The 20,833-nt window shown below is 47.5% G+C and overlaps 1 protein-coding gene across 1 annotated transcript; it reads left to right on the top strand.

Moving 5' to 3' along the window:
* Nucleotides 1-1,736: 1,736 nt before the first annotated feature.
* LOC142570834 (acetylcholinesterase-1-like) lies at nt 1,737-19,555 on the top strand. The gene is made up of 2 exons (XM_075679149.1): nt 1,737-3,312; nt 19,070-19,555. Exons 1-2 carry the CDS (start codon nt 1,784-1,786, stop codon nt 19,236-19,238), a joined length of 1,698 nt encoding a protein of 565 aa, XP_075535264.1. The 5' UTR covers nt 1,737-1,783; the 3' UTR covers nt 19,239-19,555.
* Nucleotides 19,556-20,833: the final 1,278 nt, after the last annotated feature.

Here is a 20,833-nt window from a genome sequence, read left to right as displayed (position 1 = left end):
GCATGATTGCCTTAATAACGCGAGGAAGACTCTCACTTCTTCTTCCATATTTTTAAAATTTACTCTCCCTCTTAATATCTCTCCTGCTATTCTTTCACTATTCTTTTCCAACCATCGTGCCTTACTATTATTTATGTTGAATAAGGTGTTTATTCTTTTTCTACGTACTTTTTCTCATTTAGAGCCGGCGGGCGTTGTACCCCTCCTGGTGGCAGTTGCCAGCTAGCTGTCTTCTTCTTCTCTGTGATTGTTTTTATATGTGCAAAGCAAATTTTAAAAAAGTTTGGAAAGACGACCACAGAAGAGAAAACTACAGCTCAGCGCTTGTCCTGTCGTTTTCTCTTCTGTCTTTTTCTTTCTTAACGGTCTCTCTGCGCAGCGGCGTTGCAGAGTATCTACGCGGCAGGTTAACCTGCACAGTATACCTGGCATATAGGCTGTATTACTTCGCGACACTGCAGCAAACCTTGCAATGAACAATCAGATCGCAGTCTTTTTCTCCGCTTTATTAAACGTTCAACGGTGAAGGAGCCGTGGCTGGAGGGTAAACCATATACACGATCTGATTTGCTACGCGCCACTGATAAAGGGTGAGAAGATAAGTAAATAAACAAGCATAAAATTTCACATAATACACGCATGCAAGCTTGCCCAGTCCAGATAATGCTACTGTATTGACTCAGTGTCAAAAACTCTAATATGCTAAACACACTTCGTTTTAAAGAAAACATTTTTTTTTTAGCAGAGTAATCAGTACGGCTTGTTGATTGAACACATCAGAAGGCTACAGCGCGGGAACCGATGGAGAGAAAGGAGGCACAAAAAGTACACAGACGCTGCCATGCTTTTTCGCGACCACGTAACTTAAACATGGCATTTTGAGGTGCATCAAATGATAATTATTGACAGACGTTGTGAATTTGAGAGTTATGCAGAATGACAACCGTGGCAGCGCAGGAAGGTTTAACGATGCATTTAGTATTTTAGCAGGCCTATACATCGCTGTTCAAGCTTATGTTCCTGAGACTCATCGAAGGCTTTGTGATTGCGGCAAGTGACTGTTGTGCATTGTTGGAGGTAGGCGGATAGCTTTGGCATGCCCTCGATATTCATGTTCTGTTGCCGAATCATGTCCTTCCACCCCTTCTCTTTAACCCCCCCCCCCCCATTTAATATAGAATAAGAAGAAACATAAAAGCAATTCACGAAACCAAATATTAAAGCTTGCATTAAGAAACATCCCGCGAAAAAGAAGAACCAATTTGATCAAACAATAACTAATCGCGCCCCCATCAGATAAGTGCAGCTATAGTTTTACTGTTTTGTAGAGAAATACATGGAGGAAAAACGAATTCCGTACTATTGCGGTCAAACAAATGCAGATGAAAGCCTGGCAACCTTGACAAACGACCTATATTTCTGGCATTAAAATCGAATTAGTCGCTTTCGTGTTTTGCCCCGAGCCTCGCATCGCAGCAGAGCGTGCGGAGAGTACTCAATCTTAATTTTTCCCCGGATGTCTCACAGCGGTTTCTCATTCACTCATTCGAGACGGCATTCAGCGCACCGCGTGAGAGTAGGACGCTGGCTGCAAGGAGGAGGTTCTTAGTGCCTATTCATCTGTCTTTTTCAAGGCCGCACCGGATACACTCTCCGCATCGTTCGTTCCCTCGTCGCTCTCGCTAGAACCACGTCATTAATAACACCCGTTTCCCTTTGCCCTCTTCTCTCCAGTGAAATCCGATTTAAAGCCTGAAAGAAGCGTTTCGGCAAAACAGCCGCGATGTGCGGCAACAGACATCCCAGCCTCCTGCCGCTCGCCGCTATCCTGTTGTTAGCGACGAACCAGAATGCAGCCCAGGACGCTACTACCAACTACGTCACGGTGAAGACGACCAGCGGACATGTGCGCGGCAGACTCCTGGACGTGGACGGTGCGTCCGTGGCGCAGTTCCTCGGCATACGGTACGCGGAGCCGCCTGTCGGAGCGCTTCGCTTCCGGAAGTCCGTGCCAGCTCGAGCGTGGCAGCCGGACACTGTAGATGCCCTCGAATTTGTAAGCCCCTGTGCCCAGGCCAACGGTTCCTTGCCTCCGGTGTCGTGGCTCGTGCCGCGCGACAAAATCAGTGAGGACTGTCTCTTCCTCAACGTCTGGTATCCACTGGGTGACGACCAGGACACCCTCGGAGTCATCGCGTGGATTCACGGCGGCGGCTACCGCGCTGGCACGGCCTCCGATCCCGACTTCGACGGGAGGAAGCTGGCGGCGGCCGCCAACATCGTGGTGGTCACGATCAACTATAGGCTCGGCTCGTTCGGCTATCTCTACACCGGTCCGGGCACGTCGACCGGCAACTACGCGCTCTGGGACCACAACTTGGCCCTCCGCTGGATAAGGGACAACATCGCACGCTTCCGCGGAGACGCGGGACGAGTGACGGTGTGGGGAGAGAGTGCCGGCAGCATAGCCGTCGGCTCCCTCCTCCTGTCGCAGCAGAACGCCGGTCTCATCCACAGGGCCATCCTGGCCAGCGGAAGCAACTTCTGGCTTTTGCCACCTATGAATAAAGTGGGTCACGAGTTCGCCGACCGGATTGCGGGGCACGTGGGTTGCCTGGACTCCAAGAAGCCCTCTTCCAAAACGCACCCGGCCCAAGTACTCCGGTGCCTGCGCTCGGTGCCGGTCGATGCCATAATCGACGCCGAGCAGACGCAGTTTCCCGACGACCTCGTCACCTTCCGTCCCGCCTTCGGTGACGAGTATCTGCCGTTGCCGGACTTGACGACCCTGTCGAAAAGCATGTTCATTCCTCTGGACAGCCTGCTCGTGGGGGGAGTCACAGAGGAAGGCAGCCTGTTCCTGTATTTCAAGGACCACGTCCTCTTCGGTCCCACGATGCCCGAGCTGACCAGGAAGCAGGCGTTCGACTTTGCCCTTAAGCACTACTTGGGAGTCCTGCCCGAGTCCGTCCAGACGATGATCAGGGAGTTCTATCAGAAGAACGTTACCAGCGACGAAGACTGGCGAGGCGTGTTCCGATCTCTAATGGACATGGTGGGCGACTATCTCATCTTGTGCCCGACCAAGTTCCACGCGGAGCTGTTCGCAAAGACCAATCGCCCAGCCTACTTCTACATGCTGGACCACCGGTCCAAGAAAGGCCGCTTCCCACCATACATGGGTTCTATGCACTTCGAGGACGTGCAGTACTTCTTCGGCCTGCCGTTCGTATTCCCCGGCCGGCACACGGACGAGGACCGAGCTTTCAGCCTGCTCTGCATGCGAGTCATCGGCGCATACGTCAACACTGGGTAAGTATCTCGGTGATATGGAGAATAGCGTTTACGTTCGGGACGAGAGCGGAATGTGTTGCTCAGCGGATATGGCCAAATGACAATAATTCCGTGCGATCGGACGGACCATCAAAACAGTCATTTCGTATTCATGACATGGATATACACTCTGTGAGACACGCACCGGACCTCTGCAAGGCGAGGGTAGTGCTTGCGAGATGTGTGGATAGCTATATTGACGAGGTCCTGTGCAGTCATTCGTATGCACTAAACGTGCAGCAGGTGCGATAACTTTGACGTCTTCGTCTGAAGTCGATGTAATCGGATGCCACTAAAGTTTCACCGCTCAACTGTTCTCTTTTCTCATTTTTCTTATTTTTAAAGAAAGACGACTGTAATATTTCGTGAAGAGTGCACGTGCTTCTTGTAACTAAACATAACGTGCGGTTTAACTGGAATTCTCATCTTCATACCTCGTATAAGTGGCGACAAAATTGAGATGCGCGCACTGACTGGCAACGGTTAATCAGTGAGACGAAGTCCTGATAATGAAACCTAGACCGTTTTAACCTACAGATTCATTTAGTTAGATTGCATTCTTTTGTTATCATTCACCGTTCACGACTGGCCGGTACCGGTGCCCAATTGACGAAGCACGAGCAAAGAAATAGCATTAAAATGGAATTGTTAAGTCGCACTGGCCCTAGGTAAACCGTACTACATACAACAAAAGCTGAGAAAGCTTGACCTAAGTAGCTGGACTATAAGCTTCTGTGCGGTATTGCGCCATGCGTCACCGGCCAGGCGAATTATACTTTCTGTTATACTTTCAACACAAGTGCTAAATGATTGCAGACATACAGGCGTTGTTCGTTGAATTGATTCCCAATGTTGTTATTGCACGTACGTCGCGCCTTCTTTTCTCGTCTTTAGTGCCTTGCACAAAGTTCTTGCAGATTTGAAATCGACGAGCGTGGTGATATGGGCTTGTTGGTCGGTCAGTATTGAAAGGTATCTGTATAGCGCATGAAAACAGACACAAAAAGAAACGAAGACGAAGACAAACGCTAACTAGTTAGCGTTTGTCTTCGTTTTCGATTTTTTCTTTGTTTTCTTGCGCTATACAGATACCTTTCTTGCAGATGTGCCTGTCATCAGCCTAACGTACACCCGTGAGCAAAAGTATACGGACCACAGGGTCGCCGAAAAAACAGAATTTCTTCGTAATTAACACGCATAATCGGAAACGGACGAGTGCACTAGAAAATTTGTAATGCCAAGTTTGAGCCGCAGTCTTTAATTTATGGTTGCGTTCACAGACAGAGGAGAAATTTACTTTTATCGCGCAATCTCTGGTCCGTATACTTTTGCCCACGGGTGTGCATCTAAGGTTGCGTTCAGTTTTCTTCACTTCATTACGGGCGTCACAATATCTTTATTTATTATTATTTCGCGATTTTCTTTCTTGCAAAGGTGGATGAACACGTTTAGTTGAAGACACATGGTAATTGCACAACCTCTCGTAGCTTGGAGAGTTTCTCCAGACGTTCAAGTCTTAATTGCATAGGTGATCGTTTACGTCGCTTCTAACGATTATTTTCATTGTAACAAGTACATTTTGAAAATAATAACCATCGAGAACTTCAGTGTCAGCGTACTTGTGAAAGAAAAAAGTATCCTTACTTATGTTTTCCTGAAATCACTGGCGTTTAACGCAAGTAACGTTTATTTTACGAGTGATGAAGAAGTAGATAAATAATTAAAACAACTCTCGTCCACGTTCTAAGCTTCTGATGCAAACTGTTACCTAAGAAACTACGTCAGGACGCTTAGCTGTGTCTGAAAAATAAATATCAAACAAACAAACCACCTCAGCAATCTTTTCAATAAAAAACACCTTATCTGAACCCATTTGTACTAATTCAACACTGATTACGCCACCACAGCGTGGTAGAGCTTTGCGAACATTTATTGAGATCCAACCCCTCATCAGTTGTACAGTCCGCTCTAAGTAAAGGTGGCTCTGTCTGTCTGTCTGAGAATCCACATATATATACATATATATATATATATATATATATATATATATATATATATATATATATATATATATATATATATATATATAGTCTGGCTGGCTGGCTGGCTAAAGTGACAAAGCGATAAAAGAGGTGTCGCAAATCGCAATGGCGTTCCCCACTTATTTTGCTCGTCGACGTGACTGATTGCACATCTCGAACTTGAAACGGTGTTAGCTTTCTAGCTCTGCAGCTGGCTCGTAGAGGCGGCTAAAATAGCGAAGTGCAGGGAATTTAGCGAAGCACGAGCAGAAAAACGTGCAAGGTGCCCATATATTGCTGAAGTATTGCACACAGCCACTGCAGCTAGCCTACTTCCATAACTGCAAAGTGTGCTGCCCCTGCGACGTGTTTTCAAAGTAGTGACACGACGCGAGCATTACGGTTTCGGGAGGCCTATTGACGATCCTTGCAGCAATATTACGCTCAATAGTCGTCGAAATGCGGAGGAGTGATCTGGCGGTAGAGGGCAGGATTTCGCTCCTACGGCACAGTTCACCATATGTGATAAACGTGTGTGATTTCAAGGCGTGCGTTGTGTTCCTACCTAAGAAGAGACCCTATTGTAAAGGCGAGGACCTCTTCAACAAAGCGAGCAGGCTTCGTCGTAGGCGGCGGACAAGACCTTCGGAACAAGAACGACAGTGCATAATTTCGTCTTCAGCTTTTTTTTTTTTCTCTCTCCTACTTTGGTCTTAGCTGAAATGCCGACGAGTCAGGGAATACGGGCATAATTATACTGGTCATAAATCCTGCTCTTCGCATCGCGCCTTCCATTCCCGACACGTTTTCTTCCCTTTCCCGTACCTCGTACTGGACCAGAATCCTATCCCATCAAATAGAACATTTACTGAACCATTGATTGATTGATTGATTGATTGATTGATTGATTGATTGATTGATTGATTGATTGATTGATTGATTGATTGATTGATTGATTGATTGATTGATTGAAAACTCTATTATTCCACCGAGCTGGGATGCCCGCCTCTTAACCTACACGTAGGTAGGGGGGGAGGACGAAGCAGTCCCCGCGCGTTGAGGACGGTGAGTCTTCAAGGCCTCAACGGCCAGGCGGATTGCTCGACGCTGGACCAGAATCCTATCCCATCAATCAGAACATTTACTGAACCAATCAATACATAGTATGCACGTGACGTCACATCCGCTGCTTCCGCTACCATCTGCCATCTTGGTGTACCTTATCAACAGGCGCGCGCATAGGCATTTAGGTTCCCCAAGGTAGCGCTGCCGTAAACCGGAAGTCGCGGAGTATCATTGAATGACGTACGTGCATACTACGTACGCCTGTTCGTGCGCGTGCTGCGGGCCACGCATGCGCCTCTGTCTCTTCCTCCGCTTCCAACACCGCCCCGTGTAGCAGACGACACTACTTGAAACAAGCGTGTGAACACCTGCCACAGTAGATAGCTTTAGAAAAGGGGCCCTATAGAGTTTCTAAATAAATACCCTAGAGGGAAATGTGGCGCTAGCGTCTACGGAGGCTCTCATGAGCGTTGCCTCAACCTACATGGGAATGATGGGAAGTACAGGCTACGGATTGACTTCGATCTTTAGACTAGTGGCGTTTGCTTGCGGCGCAGTAAACTAAGTTATACTCAAATATTATCGCGTAAAATCTAATTTTATTTTGCAGTGTCTTATATAATGCACAATACGTTACATAAACTTTATATGACTTTGAGATTGGAGCACGATTTACTATGGTTTGCCCCAAGGCCACAACAGGGTATGCATTCTTCTGCGATTCTCTTCCCGATTTAGCGCCGGAGAAGAATTACTTATTTGTTTTTACAACAGCAATAACAACCATGCATTTCCTTATATAAACATACTCATCAAGTATTTATGGAAATAAAAATGTTGTGTTGTGAGAAAGTGTTGCGCCCTTGAGAGGAAGGCTACAAGTGTCGTCTGCGACGACGCCTGCTCGCTGCAAACGCGAGACTTTTCTCGCAGACGACAGGCACTTGCGAGCTCTCTCGCTCTTAAATTTCGAAAGGCTGTGTCGACTGTCACGATTGGTGAACGTCTTCAAGTACATTTAAGCACATCTGCTCCAGTGCTAGCTAGGACGCTTGTGGTCTCCTGCGAGTGTGCTTCATTATATTTTACACTCACGTACCGCTTCCGAAGCGTTACGGCGTTGCCTTGCACTTGCTCATTTTGAGACTCTAGACTACAGCCATGAAGCAGCAACCTTTCCTACTACAAGTAAATTTGTGTTCTCAAAGTCCTAAAACATGCATTTCAATGAGTACGCAAACGAGCAATGTATAATGAAACCCTCAATAAAATTTGATTGTCAAGCCACTAGAAGTACAACTGCCTATGTTTTGTGTCAGTAGCGCCTTCTTTTTCCTATTCTGAAGTTCCATAAAGCACGTAACGCTACAGTGCCAACCTAACACACGTAACAAAAAAAGGTCCAAAAGGTAAAATGTTCTTGCAACGTTTACGATACCGTCGCTTTCTCGTCGGGGATTCGACGCCTCACCGCGACACAAACATCGCCCCAGCCGCTGGCCCAGCGCGCTATCGCCACTTGGAGCAACAGAACAAAGGCAGAGAGCTTTGCGTCGCACCATCCCACTAGAGATTATAGCAATTGCGCTGGGGGCGAAACCAGAACTGCCAAATATTACTTGTAGATTGGTTCGCCAGTCAACAGAATGCCAATCGGTAGCCTGTACTTTGCAGAATTCCCATGAAGGTTGAACGATCGCAGCGCCAGATTTCCCTCTAGTTATACTGATAGGAAACTCTATGAGGGGCCCCAAACGTTTTGGGGTCCCAAAGAAACAGCGTCGAAGCCACCGCGCAAACGCGAGACGCAAACTTCGTTTGGGTTTTGCGTTGTACACGCTATTTCAGTGATTTAGCGAGAGCCCCAAAAGTTGCCCCAAAAGGTTTGCGTAAACAAACATGGCGGCACCCATCGAAGCGACGGCTCTAACCTAGCACGAAACTGGGTTCGATTGGTGGTAGCGCGTGAAGTTCGCAAGCTAGGAGAAGTGACTGCGGTTATCGATTTCTCTCAACTAGGGTGTGTTATGAAGATTGATTCATTAGACGCCGCTGATCCCGAATTCGATTGTGGATATTATGGCTCGGCCTAATACGGCTTAGCTTGGCTGGTGAAGGCACGTGAAGTTGGTTACTCAAAATTAAGCGCAATTAATTGTTTGCTGCTTGCACAATAACCTCTAAAACGTAATTAAACGCGAATACGCGAAAGTCAAATTTACTATTCATATCATAAAATGCTATATTTTATTTAAATATATCTAATAGTTTTTCTTTGACGCCGTAGTGGCGCTGTCAGCGCAAGACGCTGTCCGCGATCGCAAAGCCCTATTCTAACTCCCGTATGCAGAAATGCATCTTAACTCGAAACCCATGCTTGACTTGATCTAAATGACGCCTGTCGCGAACGCGCCGAAGGAAACGCAGTGAGCGTCTTTGGGCGCGTTAACGCCAGTCGTCATTTATATCAAGTCAAGCATGGGGCTTCAACTTAAGTTGCATTTCTGAATACGGAGATAAAACTCTTCACTCCTGCGTGCCCCAACGCTAACAACTGCAAAGCTTTTTGGGGCCCCAAACTATTGGAGCTCCTATTCTAAAACTCTCTAGTATCTATAAGCCCTGCCCCATTCAGTACGCACACAGCAAACCCGGCGTGGTATAAGTTCCCCCTCTCCCCCAGCTCTTTGCGAGCAGCCAATCGGAGGGGCAAGATGGAGGAATCGACGGGACGGTGATTTAGCCTCGAGCAGCCTGTTATGACACTACACGGAAGCCCACCTGCTGCATCTTGCTTCTTCATTTGTCCTAGCGTCGCCGACTATACTCTCTACGGTGGTTTCTAATTCTTCAGCAGCCGTTATGAAGCGTCGGCTCAAAGTAACGGCCCTTTGAGGCTCACTGTTGCAGAAGGCGCGAAAGACCGACTGAGGGCACGACAGCAGAGTCTATCTGCGTTGGCTACAGGGACAAAAAAAGCATCGAAGGACCCTGGTAATAGTTTTGCAAGGCGAGCATTTCACTTGAGCCACGTTGCGTGGCGAATATGTAGACAGGTGCGCGCGGCGCTGTCTATTTTGGGTGTCCTGGCGTGCAAGTTTAGTATGCGTAGACCTATGTGCTAGCGCGAACGTGTTTCGATCTTCCTGGATTGCACGCTCAACTATGCTTCGCGTTGCCTGCTCAAAAAGAAAGAAAAGGAGGTGCGTGCGGGACGTCTGTCATAGAAAGCAAGTAGGAATATTCCGAGAACCGTTCTCGCGTGAAAGTGCCTTGGACCAGGAAAAGAAAGAAACATATATAGCTGCAGTGACTCGTCGTCTTCTCCCAAAGCCCCGCGTAGGTATATTATATGCACCGTTAATACATATAAATATGTATACTCCCCTTCTTGCCAATGTCAACACTGTGTGAAATATGGTAGCCGATGTATTCCCCTTTGCGAGCCAAATCCACCCTGCTCGGACTTCTTCTTCTGCTGCCACTGCTTCTTTTTCTTTGTTTCTTTTTCGTTTTGTTTATCGTCTTGCTACCTGCGTCGAGCGAAAGTACAACTTCCCATGAGAAGCGAGATCTGGCAGCCGACATTATATGTCACGAGCAGTGGAATGAGAAGGCCGATTTACCTGCCTGAAGTTTGCAAAATGAAGCTGTTCGTTCTACCAAAGTTGACGTTACGCCTCATTTTTTTTTTTCTGATGAATGTGCTAGTTCACTGGTCCGTTCTCGTTTCCTCTGAGAGTCAGCAAGAATATCTTGAAATTATGAAATACGTAAAACTTTAACGGCTCTCTCTCATCTCGATTAAGGATATTTTTTCCCGCACTGCACCAAAATATGTCCGACTTGTCTCCAAGCCATTAAGAGTAATAAATAACTTCCTTGCCAAGGCAGTGATATAGCCATCATACCCGTGTTCATTCCCATGATATATGCTACTGTTCCGTTCTCTTCGCTTCCTTATTTTCTTTTGTTCCTTTCGTTAATACATTGCGTGCGTAGGCGTTGACACAGCAGAAACGTTTCTTGAAGATGGCTGGAAGGTAGTTTTTCTTATAAATGTAAATAGAGAATAAAGTCCACCAAGGAGGAGGATGACAGCTTTCCACTGCTTCTGAACGTCGGCGCAAGTCTGGCGCTGGCATTCTTCGAACGTACTGCGCTCGTGTTCTTCGAGCGATCGTGCGTCATAGTGTGTATATATATATATATATATATATATATATATATATATATATATATATATATATATATATATATATATATATATATATATATATATATATATATATACCTCTGCACCGATAGTACACCTAAGTATAAGGTGTTTCAATTAGAGGGAGAGAATAAACGTTTAATAATATAAACCAGTGAGAAAGGCTGCTTCTTTCTTCACCTAAGGCGGGTGGCCTCCTCAGTCCAGGTAGCCAGCTATTGGCGCTTGCTGCTTTCCTGGCCTGGTTCACCAGCTCGCGCTGGTCCTCCAAATCCTGAGCCGCGAGCATTGCCTCCCACGATTCCTGGCCGTCCTCTAATGGGCTTCTCTCTTCGGTTCTTTTTCCGTCGTCATTTTCTTGATTGCTGAATCCTGCATGTTTAGAACACCCCATCACCATGCGACGACGCCTGCTCGGTGCCCCGTAGGACCGTGAACGGTTCGTAGGAATCGGGTTGGGGGCATTTTATTCATTATAATGCCAAAGATGAAGACACTGCAGAGTGACTCTCTGTTCTCTGGTTAGTTTGGGGTGCGGTAAGGGGTGCACCCTACTGTACAATTTATAACGCTGCAGGATATCCGTATATTTATTGGCAATATCCTTGCACCTCGTCGCCCTTCGGAGCCCCTGTGGCAATAACGCCCGGTTTGCATGATTTCGGGCTGCGGTGTGTGCCGCTTCGTTTCGCCCCGGTGACTCGTGACCAGGTGTCCAACAGGTCTCGGGGACTTGCATGCCTTTCGACATTTCTTGCAGAATTCGCACAGCTTTGGTGGATATTCTGCCTTTTTTTTAACTACGACATGCGGATCGCGAGTCGCTCGGTATTACAGCGAAAATGATCAATGAAAGGCAGGGGGTTTAACCAGGACTGAACCCGGTTGGCTACCCTGCATCGGGGGAAGCGAAATAGGGAGGGAAGATTAAGGGGAGAAGAGCAAGTCCGCTGTCGATATCGCCGACCTAATAACTGTTTTCTGCTCTATATCACAGACAATCGCCAAGTCTGGCAGCTTTCAGAAATTGCAGTAGCACTTTTGTGGCGTTTTGCAGCTGCGATATGCGATGCCATGGTCCTCAAACTGCGGCACAGGCACAACAGGCCCAAGGCGGTGACGTCCGTCGAGGACGGGGTCCGGCGGCAAGCTAGCGTGAAGGAGAACCGACTGTAAAGCTTCGCACGTGAAGCTTTCATAGCGAGTTCAATAAAAAGTCGCAGTTTCGCCCGAGGGCGAAGCATCGCTTGCCGCATCAAGTTAGTAGAGAGCCATAATAAGTAAGGGCAGTAGTTTTATCGGCCGAATAAACATGTAAACACTCGCTTACTAACTAAATTAACAAGCATCGTGTCAGCTCGCACCAACAAACATGAATACATCGCACTCATGACCGCGGACACTTGCTGTCAAAACGCTGGCGTGAGCAAGCGCGGCAGCAGCAGCAAGCGAAGTGACCTTCGTGCTGTCTATCGCTTCAACGCAAGCTGAGCTGCGAGAACACTGCAAGCACAAGGGTATGAGCCGTCGGCGCACCTAGACTCTGCCCCCAAAGCAGATCGCTTTCAAGATAAAGCCCGCGCGACCGCGCACGTCCGCGCCATATACGCACTTGCTTCCGTAGTGCAAAACACACCCCTAACTCCCTTGATGGCACTCTTCCACCCCGCTTTCCTCCCTTGTGCGCGTGAGCTTAAGCCACGATCATTGGCTTACCCTAGCACGCGTTCATTCGCACATACAGCATACGGCACGCGGCGAATGTCTTATTGCCCTTGGATTTTATACGGGACATCCCGGCGACGCCGAAGGCAGCAATGCGCCTGGACTGTCCATATGATTGCTATCGCAATAGAACAAGTTGCTGGTTAATTACCAAAATTGTGGCGCAGCTAAAGACGAGCGACGACAGAAGCCATGTAGACGGAAGAACCTATCTTGCTTCTATCGTCCCTCGACTTTTGCTCCGCCACAATCCCGGTAATCAATAATAGTCATATACTTAGCCTTATCATCATACCCATTACGCACATTCCAAAATACGCCTCGAGCGGTCATTTGAATAAGTTTTTCTGATGGCATTACTTGAGTTCCCTTAACCTTCACATTTTGTTCAAATGAAGTTTTACTGTTAAACGCAGAGCACACGCAAAGCCCTACCGCGAGGTCATCTGCTTTGGCTGCAGCTCTTATTCTTTGTCGAGCTTTGTACGTCAAGTGCTCTTTCTCTTTAACAACTGCCTCAGTGTATCCAAAAGTTTTCACTGACAGATAGTGCCACCCTTTCCCCTTATTCGGCTTGGACATGCTCGTAACGTAAGGTTCCGCAGTACAGCTTCGAAGGGTTCGTTCCGTGTGGCTTAGGCCGCTGTTCGGACTGCGGCGAAGGATTAAACGCGGTGCGGGAAAAGTGCGGACGGGCTATACTGAAACGAAGAGAACAGAGAGTAATGCATGCAAAACTTTGCCACGGCGAGTCACAGTGCCCCGTCGTGCAGGCTGCGTGTGATTGATCGCCCGGCCACCGCCATCAACATGAAATCTCCGGGACTCGCTCGTTCGCCAAAGCGGAGTTTTTAACGACCGACAGCGGCAGTTTTAGCATATCGTCGCGCCCCGCGCTCCGGAGATCCTCACGAGCCGAATGCATGCGTTATTCATCCTCGTTATTTGGGAATCAAGCGGTGGCCCCGCCTTTAATGCGACTGGTGACACTGATGTATGGCCCGGACTGCCGCAGAAGCACCTCATCTCCGTGTTCTCGCTGTTTGATGCTATTGACGCTGCTGGCGACGCTGTCGATGCCTAACGGGAACCCGCGGAACAGGACCAAAGTTTTCTCGTTAGTGCGAGAGACAAAGCGTTGACGTCCGTGTCCTTATGCGCGCGTACGTGCGTGAACGCATTCGCGTTTGTACATGCCGTTGAGCAAGTGAGCGGCCGCAAGGGAGAATGCGTGCGTGTGTGCGTGCGTTCGACAAGAAGAGAATTCGTTCGACAAGTAGACACTCTTCAGTCGTCTTTCTTCTTTTTTTTTTCAGATTCTTCGATCGTGTTCCGCGCTGGGTCGCGTTTTTCAGCTGACTTATGTTAACTGGACTTGAAGTGCAACTGTATAGTGAGATGACCTATCGAAACTACTTCTTCCAATATCTACAAATAATTCCACGCTTGGTTAAATAAAAAATACTAAAAGCCCTTCTCGTAAATCTGCAAATGAGAGCTTGACTTGCTATAAAAAGTTATGGTCTTTCTTGCGTACGGAGCCGTTGACGTGCGGGCTTTTGCTCATCAAACGCCGCTTTATGTGCACATCGATGAGCCTGTGCGAGAAAGGCGCCGATACTACGTACCTCCGCGCGAGCCACGCATTTCCGTGTTTACGCTTTCTTTCCGAACGAGCGACGCAACCGGTGGAAGTGTTTTGTCTGCCGCTGCTGCTAAACGAGCTGCTCGAGCAGAAGCTCAGCGCCGGCGCCGAGAGGACCCTGTCGTTCAGAATCAAATACTTTGTCGCAATATATCGCTAATTCAAAATACCTACACAGCTGCGCTCAAAATTCTCATTAGGCAGTATCGTAATCGCCGGTTCTTTCTTTTCATTTTCTTTTTTTTTTTTTTTTTGCTTGATTAGACATATGACACTCGAGGTGTTTCAGTTTCAGATATGATACGACCAACTGGAAACACTGAGTATAACTTGATATCGCAAGTAAAATTTTGGAGGATTACACACCTTGGAGGCACATATATGACACACAGGAAACTTCAGAAAAGGGGTTTCACAAAACAGTACAAAGAAATTAATATGTCTTGCTACAGCGAGTAAACGGTGACATTGTAGCGGGGAAAGCATGACCGTGATGACTCATGGACTATACGGCGCTAGGTTGCTGAGCATGATTCAACTCTCCGCCATGGCGACGTGTTCCGTTGGATGGGCAACGCAAACAGACTGGTATACTAAGATACTGAGGCAGAGTAAAAAAAAAGGAAAAGAAAGTCTCAAGATAGTAATAGCTAGGCCCCTTCAGTAGGGTGTCTCTCTTACGTTGCGCAGTGTTTCCTTGGTATGTAAACGCCCCAAAAATCTACGAACCGTGTTAACTTAGTCGATCAACCAATCAAAAAGTGACGCATGTGCTAAAAGCGTCTGAGCGTATGAATAAGTTGAATAACCAAGTAATGCGATGGAGGTAGTTTCATAGCGAGTTAATTTCTTGTTCTATGTGGGCAGATTATGGGGGAAATATTTGATGCAGCTGCGAGAGAGAGAGGCATAAATTAAAATGCTGTCGAAGCAGGAGGAGGAGGAGGAGGAGGAAATGAAGAGACAAGGCACGGATGTTAACCAGAAATGCGCCTGGTTGGCTACCCTACTATGGGGGACGGGAAAGAGATAATAGAAAGGTAAGATAGAGAGACGGAGGCGAGGGGGCGGAAAGCCACGGTGTCGAAAGCTTCATATACAGCAAGGACCTGACTCCAATTTCCGACATGATCAGCATGCGGCGCGGCTACACGATTGAGCACCTACTTTGCTTCTGGCTTCTCTCTCCACATTGTCTCGACGCCTGGGCCAGGTCTCGGCGCCGCTCCCCCACCCTGCTGGCGCTGAGCCGTGTTCCTGCATGGGTTGCAGAAGATAGTGCTATAGCCTTTCCTTCTTCCCCACAAGAACCACTTCTCTCTCTCTCGGCGCCGCTACCTCTGTTCCCCGGCCGATATCACAGCTCGGCCTTCAAGCACCTCCTTAGGTTTTCGGAAGGCATGGGGCTGGTATCTAATAAACGTGTCTAATATGTAAATGCGCCTCCTGCCGGCCGCCGTCAGCTATGGGTGTTGTGACCGCGATGACCTTCTCTGTATTCCTTCCTTTTTATGACCCCTCCCCCTTTCCCAAGGCGCTGAACCGTGCTCCCTAAAGTGTTCCGAAAAATAGCGCCTCTTCCTCTCCGTAATCTCTATCTATCTATCTATCTATCTATCTATCTATCTATCTATCTATCTATCTATCTATCTATCTATCTATCTATCTATCTATCTATCTATCTATCTATCTATCTATCTATCTATCTATCTATCTATCTATCTATCTATCTCTGTTCTCGTAGACTTCTCAAACCCGTTCTTCGTCACTGAACCCGCACAGCTTTGGGGAAGGCGGGTGGGAGCGAATCACAAGCGGGATGTACATACAAAACTGCCCGGTTCGTAACAGTATTTATCACTGGTCAGCTCACGTGCACTCTGCCCCTTTACGATTTATTTGGCCAGTCCATCGAAATCCGATGGACATTTGTTCGGAAAAGTCCATGCACCATCTTTATTTGCTGCGCATATAGATCATAATTTGTTGCCTAGGCACTCGCGTAGACCATGCATCCAAATACGTAGACTACCCGTATTTTAATGGACCTACTGCCTTAAACTTTTAGAAGAAATGTTGTAAACAGTATGTCTATAAGATGCGCATAGGCAGTCCGTAGAGTGGCTGCACATATCGACTGTCGATCGATTTTTATGGCGGCAGCCACACTGCCAAGCTATCTAAAGCCGAGATGTCATCCAATCGCGAACACTTACCCTTATAAAAACTTATTTCAGCACGCTATATAATTTATAAAGTAGTACATGGATATATACGGTCTTATGACAGTGTATGCGAAAGTTCCATAATGTTTATAATCCGCAGATTATTATAGAGCGTTACGTTTGTAAGTTCGTAAAGTTCGTAAGTCTAGAGGCTGTGTATCACGATCTATGTACTTAAGGCCTTGACCTTTTAATCAAATTACTGTTCATGCGTTTACTTGTTCGTTGGGCATATAGATAATACATTGAAAAATCTGAGGGGCTCGTGCCAGCTTGAATTGCGCTACGACGTGGTGCTTTACTACAGATACGGCGGCAACAGCTCCCGTAGCTCTCCAATGTGTAGTTTAACGCACAGCTATACACACGCCCGAGGCAAAACACAGGCCAGTATAGCCGTCCGGAACTCTCCTCGCCAGTGACGGTTCTCATCGCCCTTAAAACATAGGAACTGGTTACGAATTCGTCACTTGACATTCGTGCCTCTCGTGGACCTGCGGCGCTTTCTTCGCAGCTTCAAAAATTGAACGTCGCCGGCTTTGCGCAGCCCTCGCTCTGCAGCGCTGCGCGTCGAGGCGAACGTCATGAAATATTTGAGCCACCTTAAGTCCCTCGGATCTTCGTAGTTCGAGGCAAGTCCGACCAACACATTTCGTGTAGGCCTCAGGTATGCACCGGCGCGTCTGTGCACGAGCCGCGACTGGCGGACTGGACGCGTGCAAGGAGTCCCACGCCCATTCGAACGAAACAGCGGCGCCTGTGTAAGCGCACCGAAACGCGGAAGAGAGTCGGCGCCCCCGAACAACTTTCGGATTCCCTGCGCCTCAATCGCCCAACCCGGAAATTTTCCGCGAATCCTCTCGGACTCACCGATAACCGAACCGGACTAGGTAATTACGCGAGGCGCGCATGGCTTTGGCGGCCACTTATTCATTCGCTAAATTACTCAGAGTGGGCTTAGCGCGGTGGCCAGTTTAATATTGCGAGAAGGAGGAGGAGCAGCAGCATGCGGCGTGCCCCCCCCCCCCCCCCCCCAAGCGAGAACTTGCAAGGAAGACCCACTACGACCATCCTCGCTCAGTGCTGTCAGTGCAGGAGTGCAGCGCGTCCCTTGTTGACTTGTCAGCCTTAAGGGTCATCGTCGAGCCCGAACGAGCAGACGAGTGTCGACCGTTAGCAGCTGTTAGTCGAAGGCGTCAGCATTCGACAAGCGTACCGCCCGGCACGGCTTTTTTGAAGCAGCGAGCTAGGTACGTCGTTCTCACGCACCAGAAAACAGGTCGAAATGAGAAACGGCGAAGAAGGGGTGTGGGCGAGCCATGTTGTGCGATGTCAACAAAAAAAGAAAGGAAGAGAAGAGAAAAAAAGAGAAAGAAAAGGAAAAACAGAAAAGAAAGACTGAGCATGGGGCGTGTGCTGCGCAGAAGTGACAAGCTGCACAGTTGTCTTGCGCGGTTGCCCCCATTTTCCTGACGCTGTGAAATTCCGCCATCATTGACAAATTTGCCATCACGTCGTCTCTGATTGGCCCACAGGACGGATGCGCCCCGCAGAATAGCTTTACGTGTGTCGCTGAACTGACCATAAAATTAAATAAATTTTGTGAATCATCGAGTTCATCATTATATATATATATATATATATATATATATATATATATATAACATCTCCTTAATCATCTTTATTCTCTTCCTCAAAACTTCTCTATCTACCTTGCACCGCTATTATGACTGTGACGGATCCGACCATGTCAATTTCTTCCCTGCTTTTTTTCCCTCCAATACTCTAGACGTCTCTTGCTTAACTTTCAGTCATCTATTAAATCATCTGTTCAGCCACCTGTTCCATCGCATGCTCAATCGTATGTTCAATCATTTGTTCAAATGGTTCAATCATCTTGCAGCGTGCGAGTGCGGAATCCTTCACGTCGCTGCTGCACCCGTCGTCTTTTCGACAGCGATGAGCCCGGCGGTGGAAGGCATTAAAATTTACCGTGACGCGACCACGTGCTTCTTGTTGAGCCAACTTTCTCCCGTCTCGATTTCGTCGAAAGTTGCTCCCTCCGAGTTATATTTTTTTTTTCCCCTCCGTGGACCGAAATTAGTGGAGTTCGTGGGGTTTTGAAGCTTCGTATCACGAAAGTGCTCGTAAAAAAATAACGAGTTTTGCGCTGGTTTCTCCTGGCTGCGCTCCCGGACGTCAGCTGCAGCGACAGCAGAAACAGAGCGAGGCAGTGTATCATCCCGTCATGACAGATCCATGGCTCCTGAATACCGATACCGAAAGCTATTCGTAGAAACAACTCTTCCGGCAAATTATGTAGGGCTACCAGACGCTTACACACATGTGCGCACGCACACGCACGAACGCACGCACGCACGCGCACACATACACACACACAAACACTTGAACTATGTAATGCCCAAGGTATCACGTGCGCTGAGCTGTTTTGATGTATATATGCTTATTTCAGCACGGGAAACCTATAGCACGTGGCCTATAGTATTTAGCGTTTTGATACGCTGGAGATAATTGTTGTCAGTTGTGGGTGGTTCAGCAAGCCAATTGCGAAATAACTAGTTACTGCACTAATTAAGCTATAAGTAAAGGTACATTTAATATTTTCTTTTTGTACAAAGGTGCTCTCCGTGGCCAGAAATAAAGAGGAACATTTCGTTCTAATTTTCTTTGATGTGTAACCGTGTTTGAGCATTGCGGGGTTCGTGAAACCGCGGTAGACGGTTACGTAAACGAGGGCCTCCCAGTTATTTCCCCATTCTATCCCACAATCTCCCCTCCCCCTTTTTTTTCCTTGATCCTTTCGCATTGTGTGACGCAGGAAACCTCAGCTGCCCGAGGGTGACATCGATTGGCCCGTGTTCACCAAGGAGCAGCCGACGCATGTCATGCTGCGCGCGGGCAACAGCACCGTCGAATGGGGATTCCATGAGGACGGATGCAACCTGTACAGGAAAATCTACGAGCTGTTCAATATCAGCACGCCCTGACAGCCAGACGACCTCGGGGTTGTTGTCGCGACCAGATGCGACTTGAAGGATGTCCCCCCGGAGCAGATTAGGCGCCACACGGGTCCGTCTGCACCTTCCTTTTTTTCTGCAGACGATCGAAACTGTGTGGTCGTTCCGTTGCAGTGGCGATGCGCTGTTCCCTCCCGGATGAACATTGTTAGGAAGGTTCAATGGCCCTGTTGTAGCTATAATTTCTTAAGTTCCAGGGAGCTCGTTTCCCTGTCAACGCAGCCTGTACACATAAGGTCACCTTTGTATATTAGTTTATTCGAATAAAGCTGCGAACACTGCCCGTCGCTGACCTGTGTACTGTGTGTTGGAAATCGGGCAGTGGGTGTTCAGATGCAGTAACACTATTGCGCGCCACGCGACCCTTGCAAAAATCATGCATGCTGCTGTATTCTACTGTAACTCAACAGAATGCGTATTGAAGTCAACGCAAAGTCAACGACTTTCTTTATGACACTTTTACACGGGGAGTAACTTTCCGTCATTATTCCGAGCTCTGCTCAAATGGTCGCGAAGGCGATTTTGAGCTCAGATCCTCTCGTCACGGTATCGCTACACATTGCAATCAAAGTTAGTCGGTAACGGTAGCTCCAAAGGCTGCTTAGTGTATTCGGTTTATAGCGATACATAGCTATAGGATACGGGAAGTTCATTTTATTCCCAGAATAGAGATACTTGTTCAAGCACTTACTGAACAGAGTTTTAAAGGAGGCACCCCGCTCCAAAGCGCGATGTGACGTCATGGATTTTCACGCCATCATATAGGGCCTAGTTAACTCTTTATCACCAAAGATGGACTACATTGTGTTCTACAGGAGCCAGAAACTGAACTTGGCAAGTTTCAGTAATGTTTGTTGAGTCACAATTACCCAAATTTGAATAAAAAAGGAACAATTATATACGTGACGTCACACTGGTGTACCCGGGCTCGGGGTTTCGGCGCAAAGTTCACGAAATAGACTTTTATCTTTCGTTTTCTATTCTTTTAATCCATCTTACGACGACATTAATTAATATGGAGTTCTGAAACAATAGTTTATGAGTATAAGTTGAATTAGTGCTTCTCGGTAGTGTCCCTTTAAAACACACTTATAACATTCTGAAGCGCTTGCACAAATACTTTGCTACATAAGCCGTACTTGACCCACGCACTTTGTACTTATACCTACTCATCTCCCATAACCTGCCCCCTTACTTCCACGACATTTGAACAAGGTGCAGCGTTTAGTTCACCGAGGGCCCTTGGGAAATCTACGTGTCTCGCATATAAAACGCATAAATATGGGGAGGAAACGAAGGTTCAGTAATTATTTGCAAAGCTCATAATTGAGTCAGGAACGTCAAAGCGTTGCCACATATCAAAAGTAACGTTTCTCCAATGTTTACCAAATGTAAACTCGGTGTGGTGTAGAGTGCTCTCGGAAGACTCGGAAGCCGTAACAGATAACGTCCGTGTAACGCTTTTAACCACTTGCTGTTAATTCCTTGCTAAACGTGCACGTTGCAAAAAGTGAGTACAAGTTCATGAGTGTAGCAACGAAAAGAGACAAACGTCGTAGAAGTTA

This window comes from Dermacentor variabilis, chromosome 2, assembly GCF_050947875.1.
Source record: "Dermacentor variabilis isolate Ectoservices chromosome 2, ASM5094787v1, whole genome shotgun sequence".
Classification (NCBI taxonomy): Eukaryota; Metazoa; Arthropoda; class Arachnida; order Ixodida; family Ixodidae; genus Dermacentor; species Dermacentor variabilis.
Note: the sequence above shows the minus strand (reverse complement) of the source record. Positions and strands in the feature narration are given on the sequence as shown.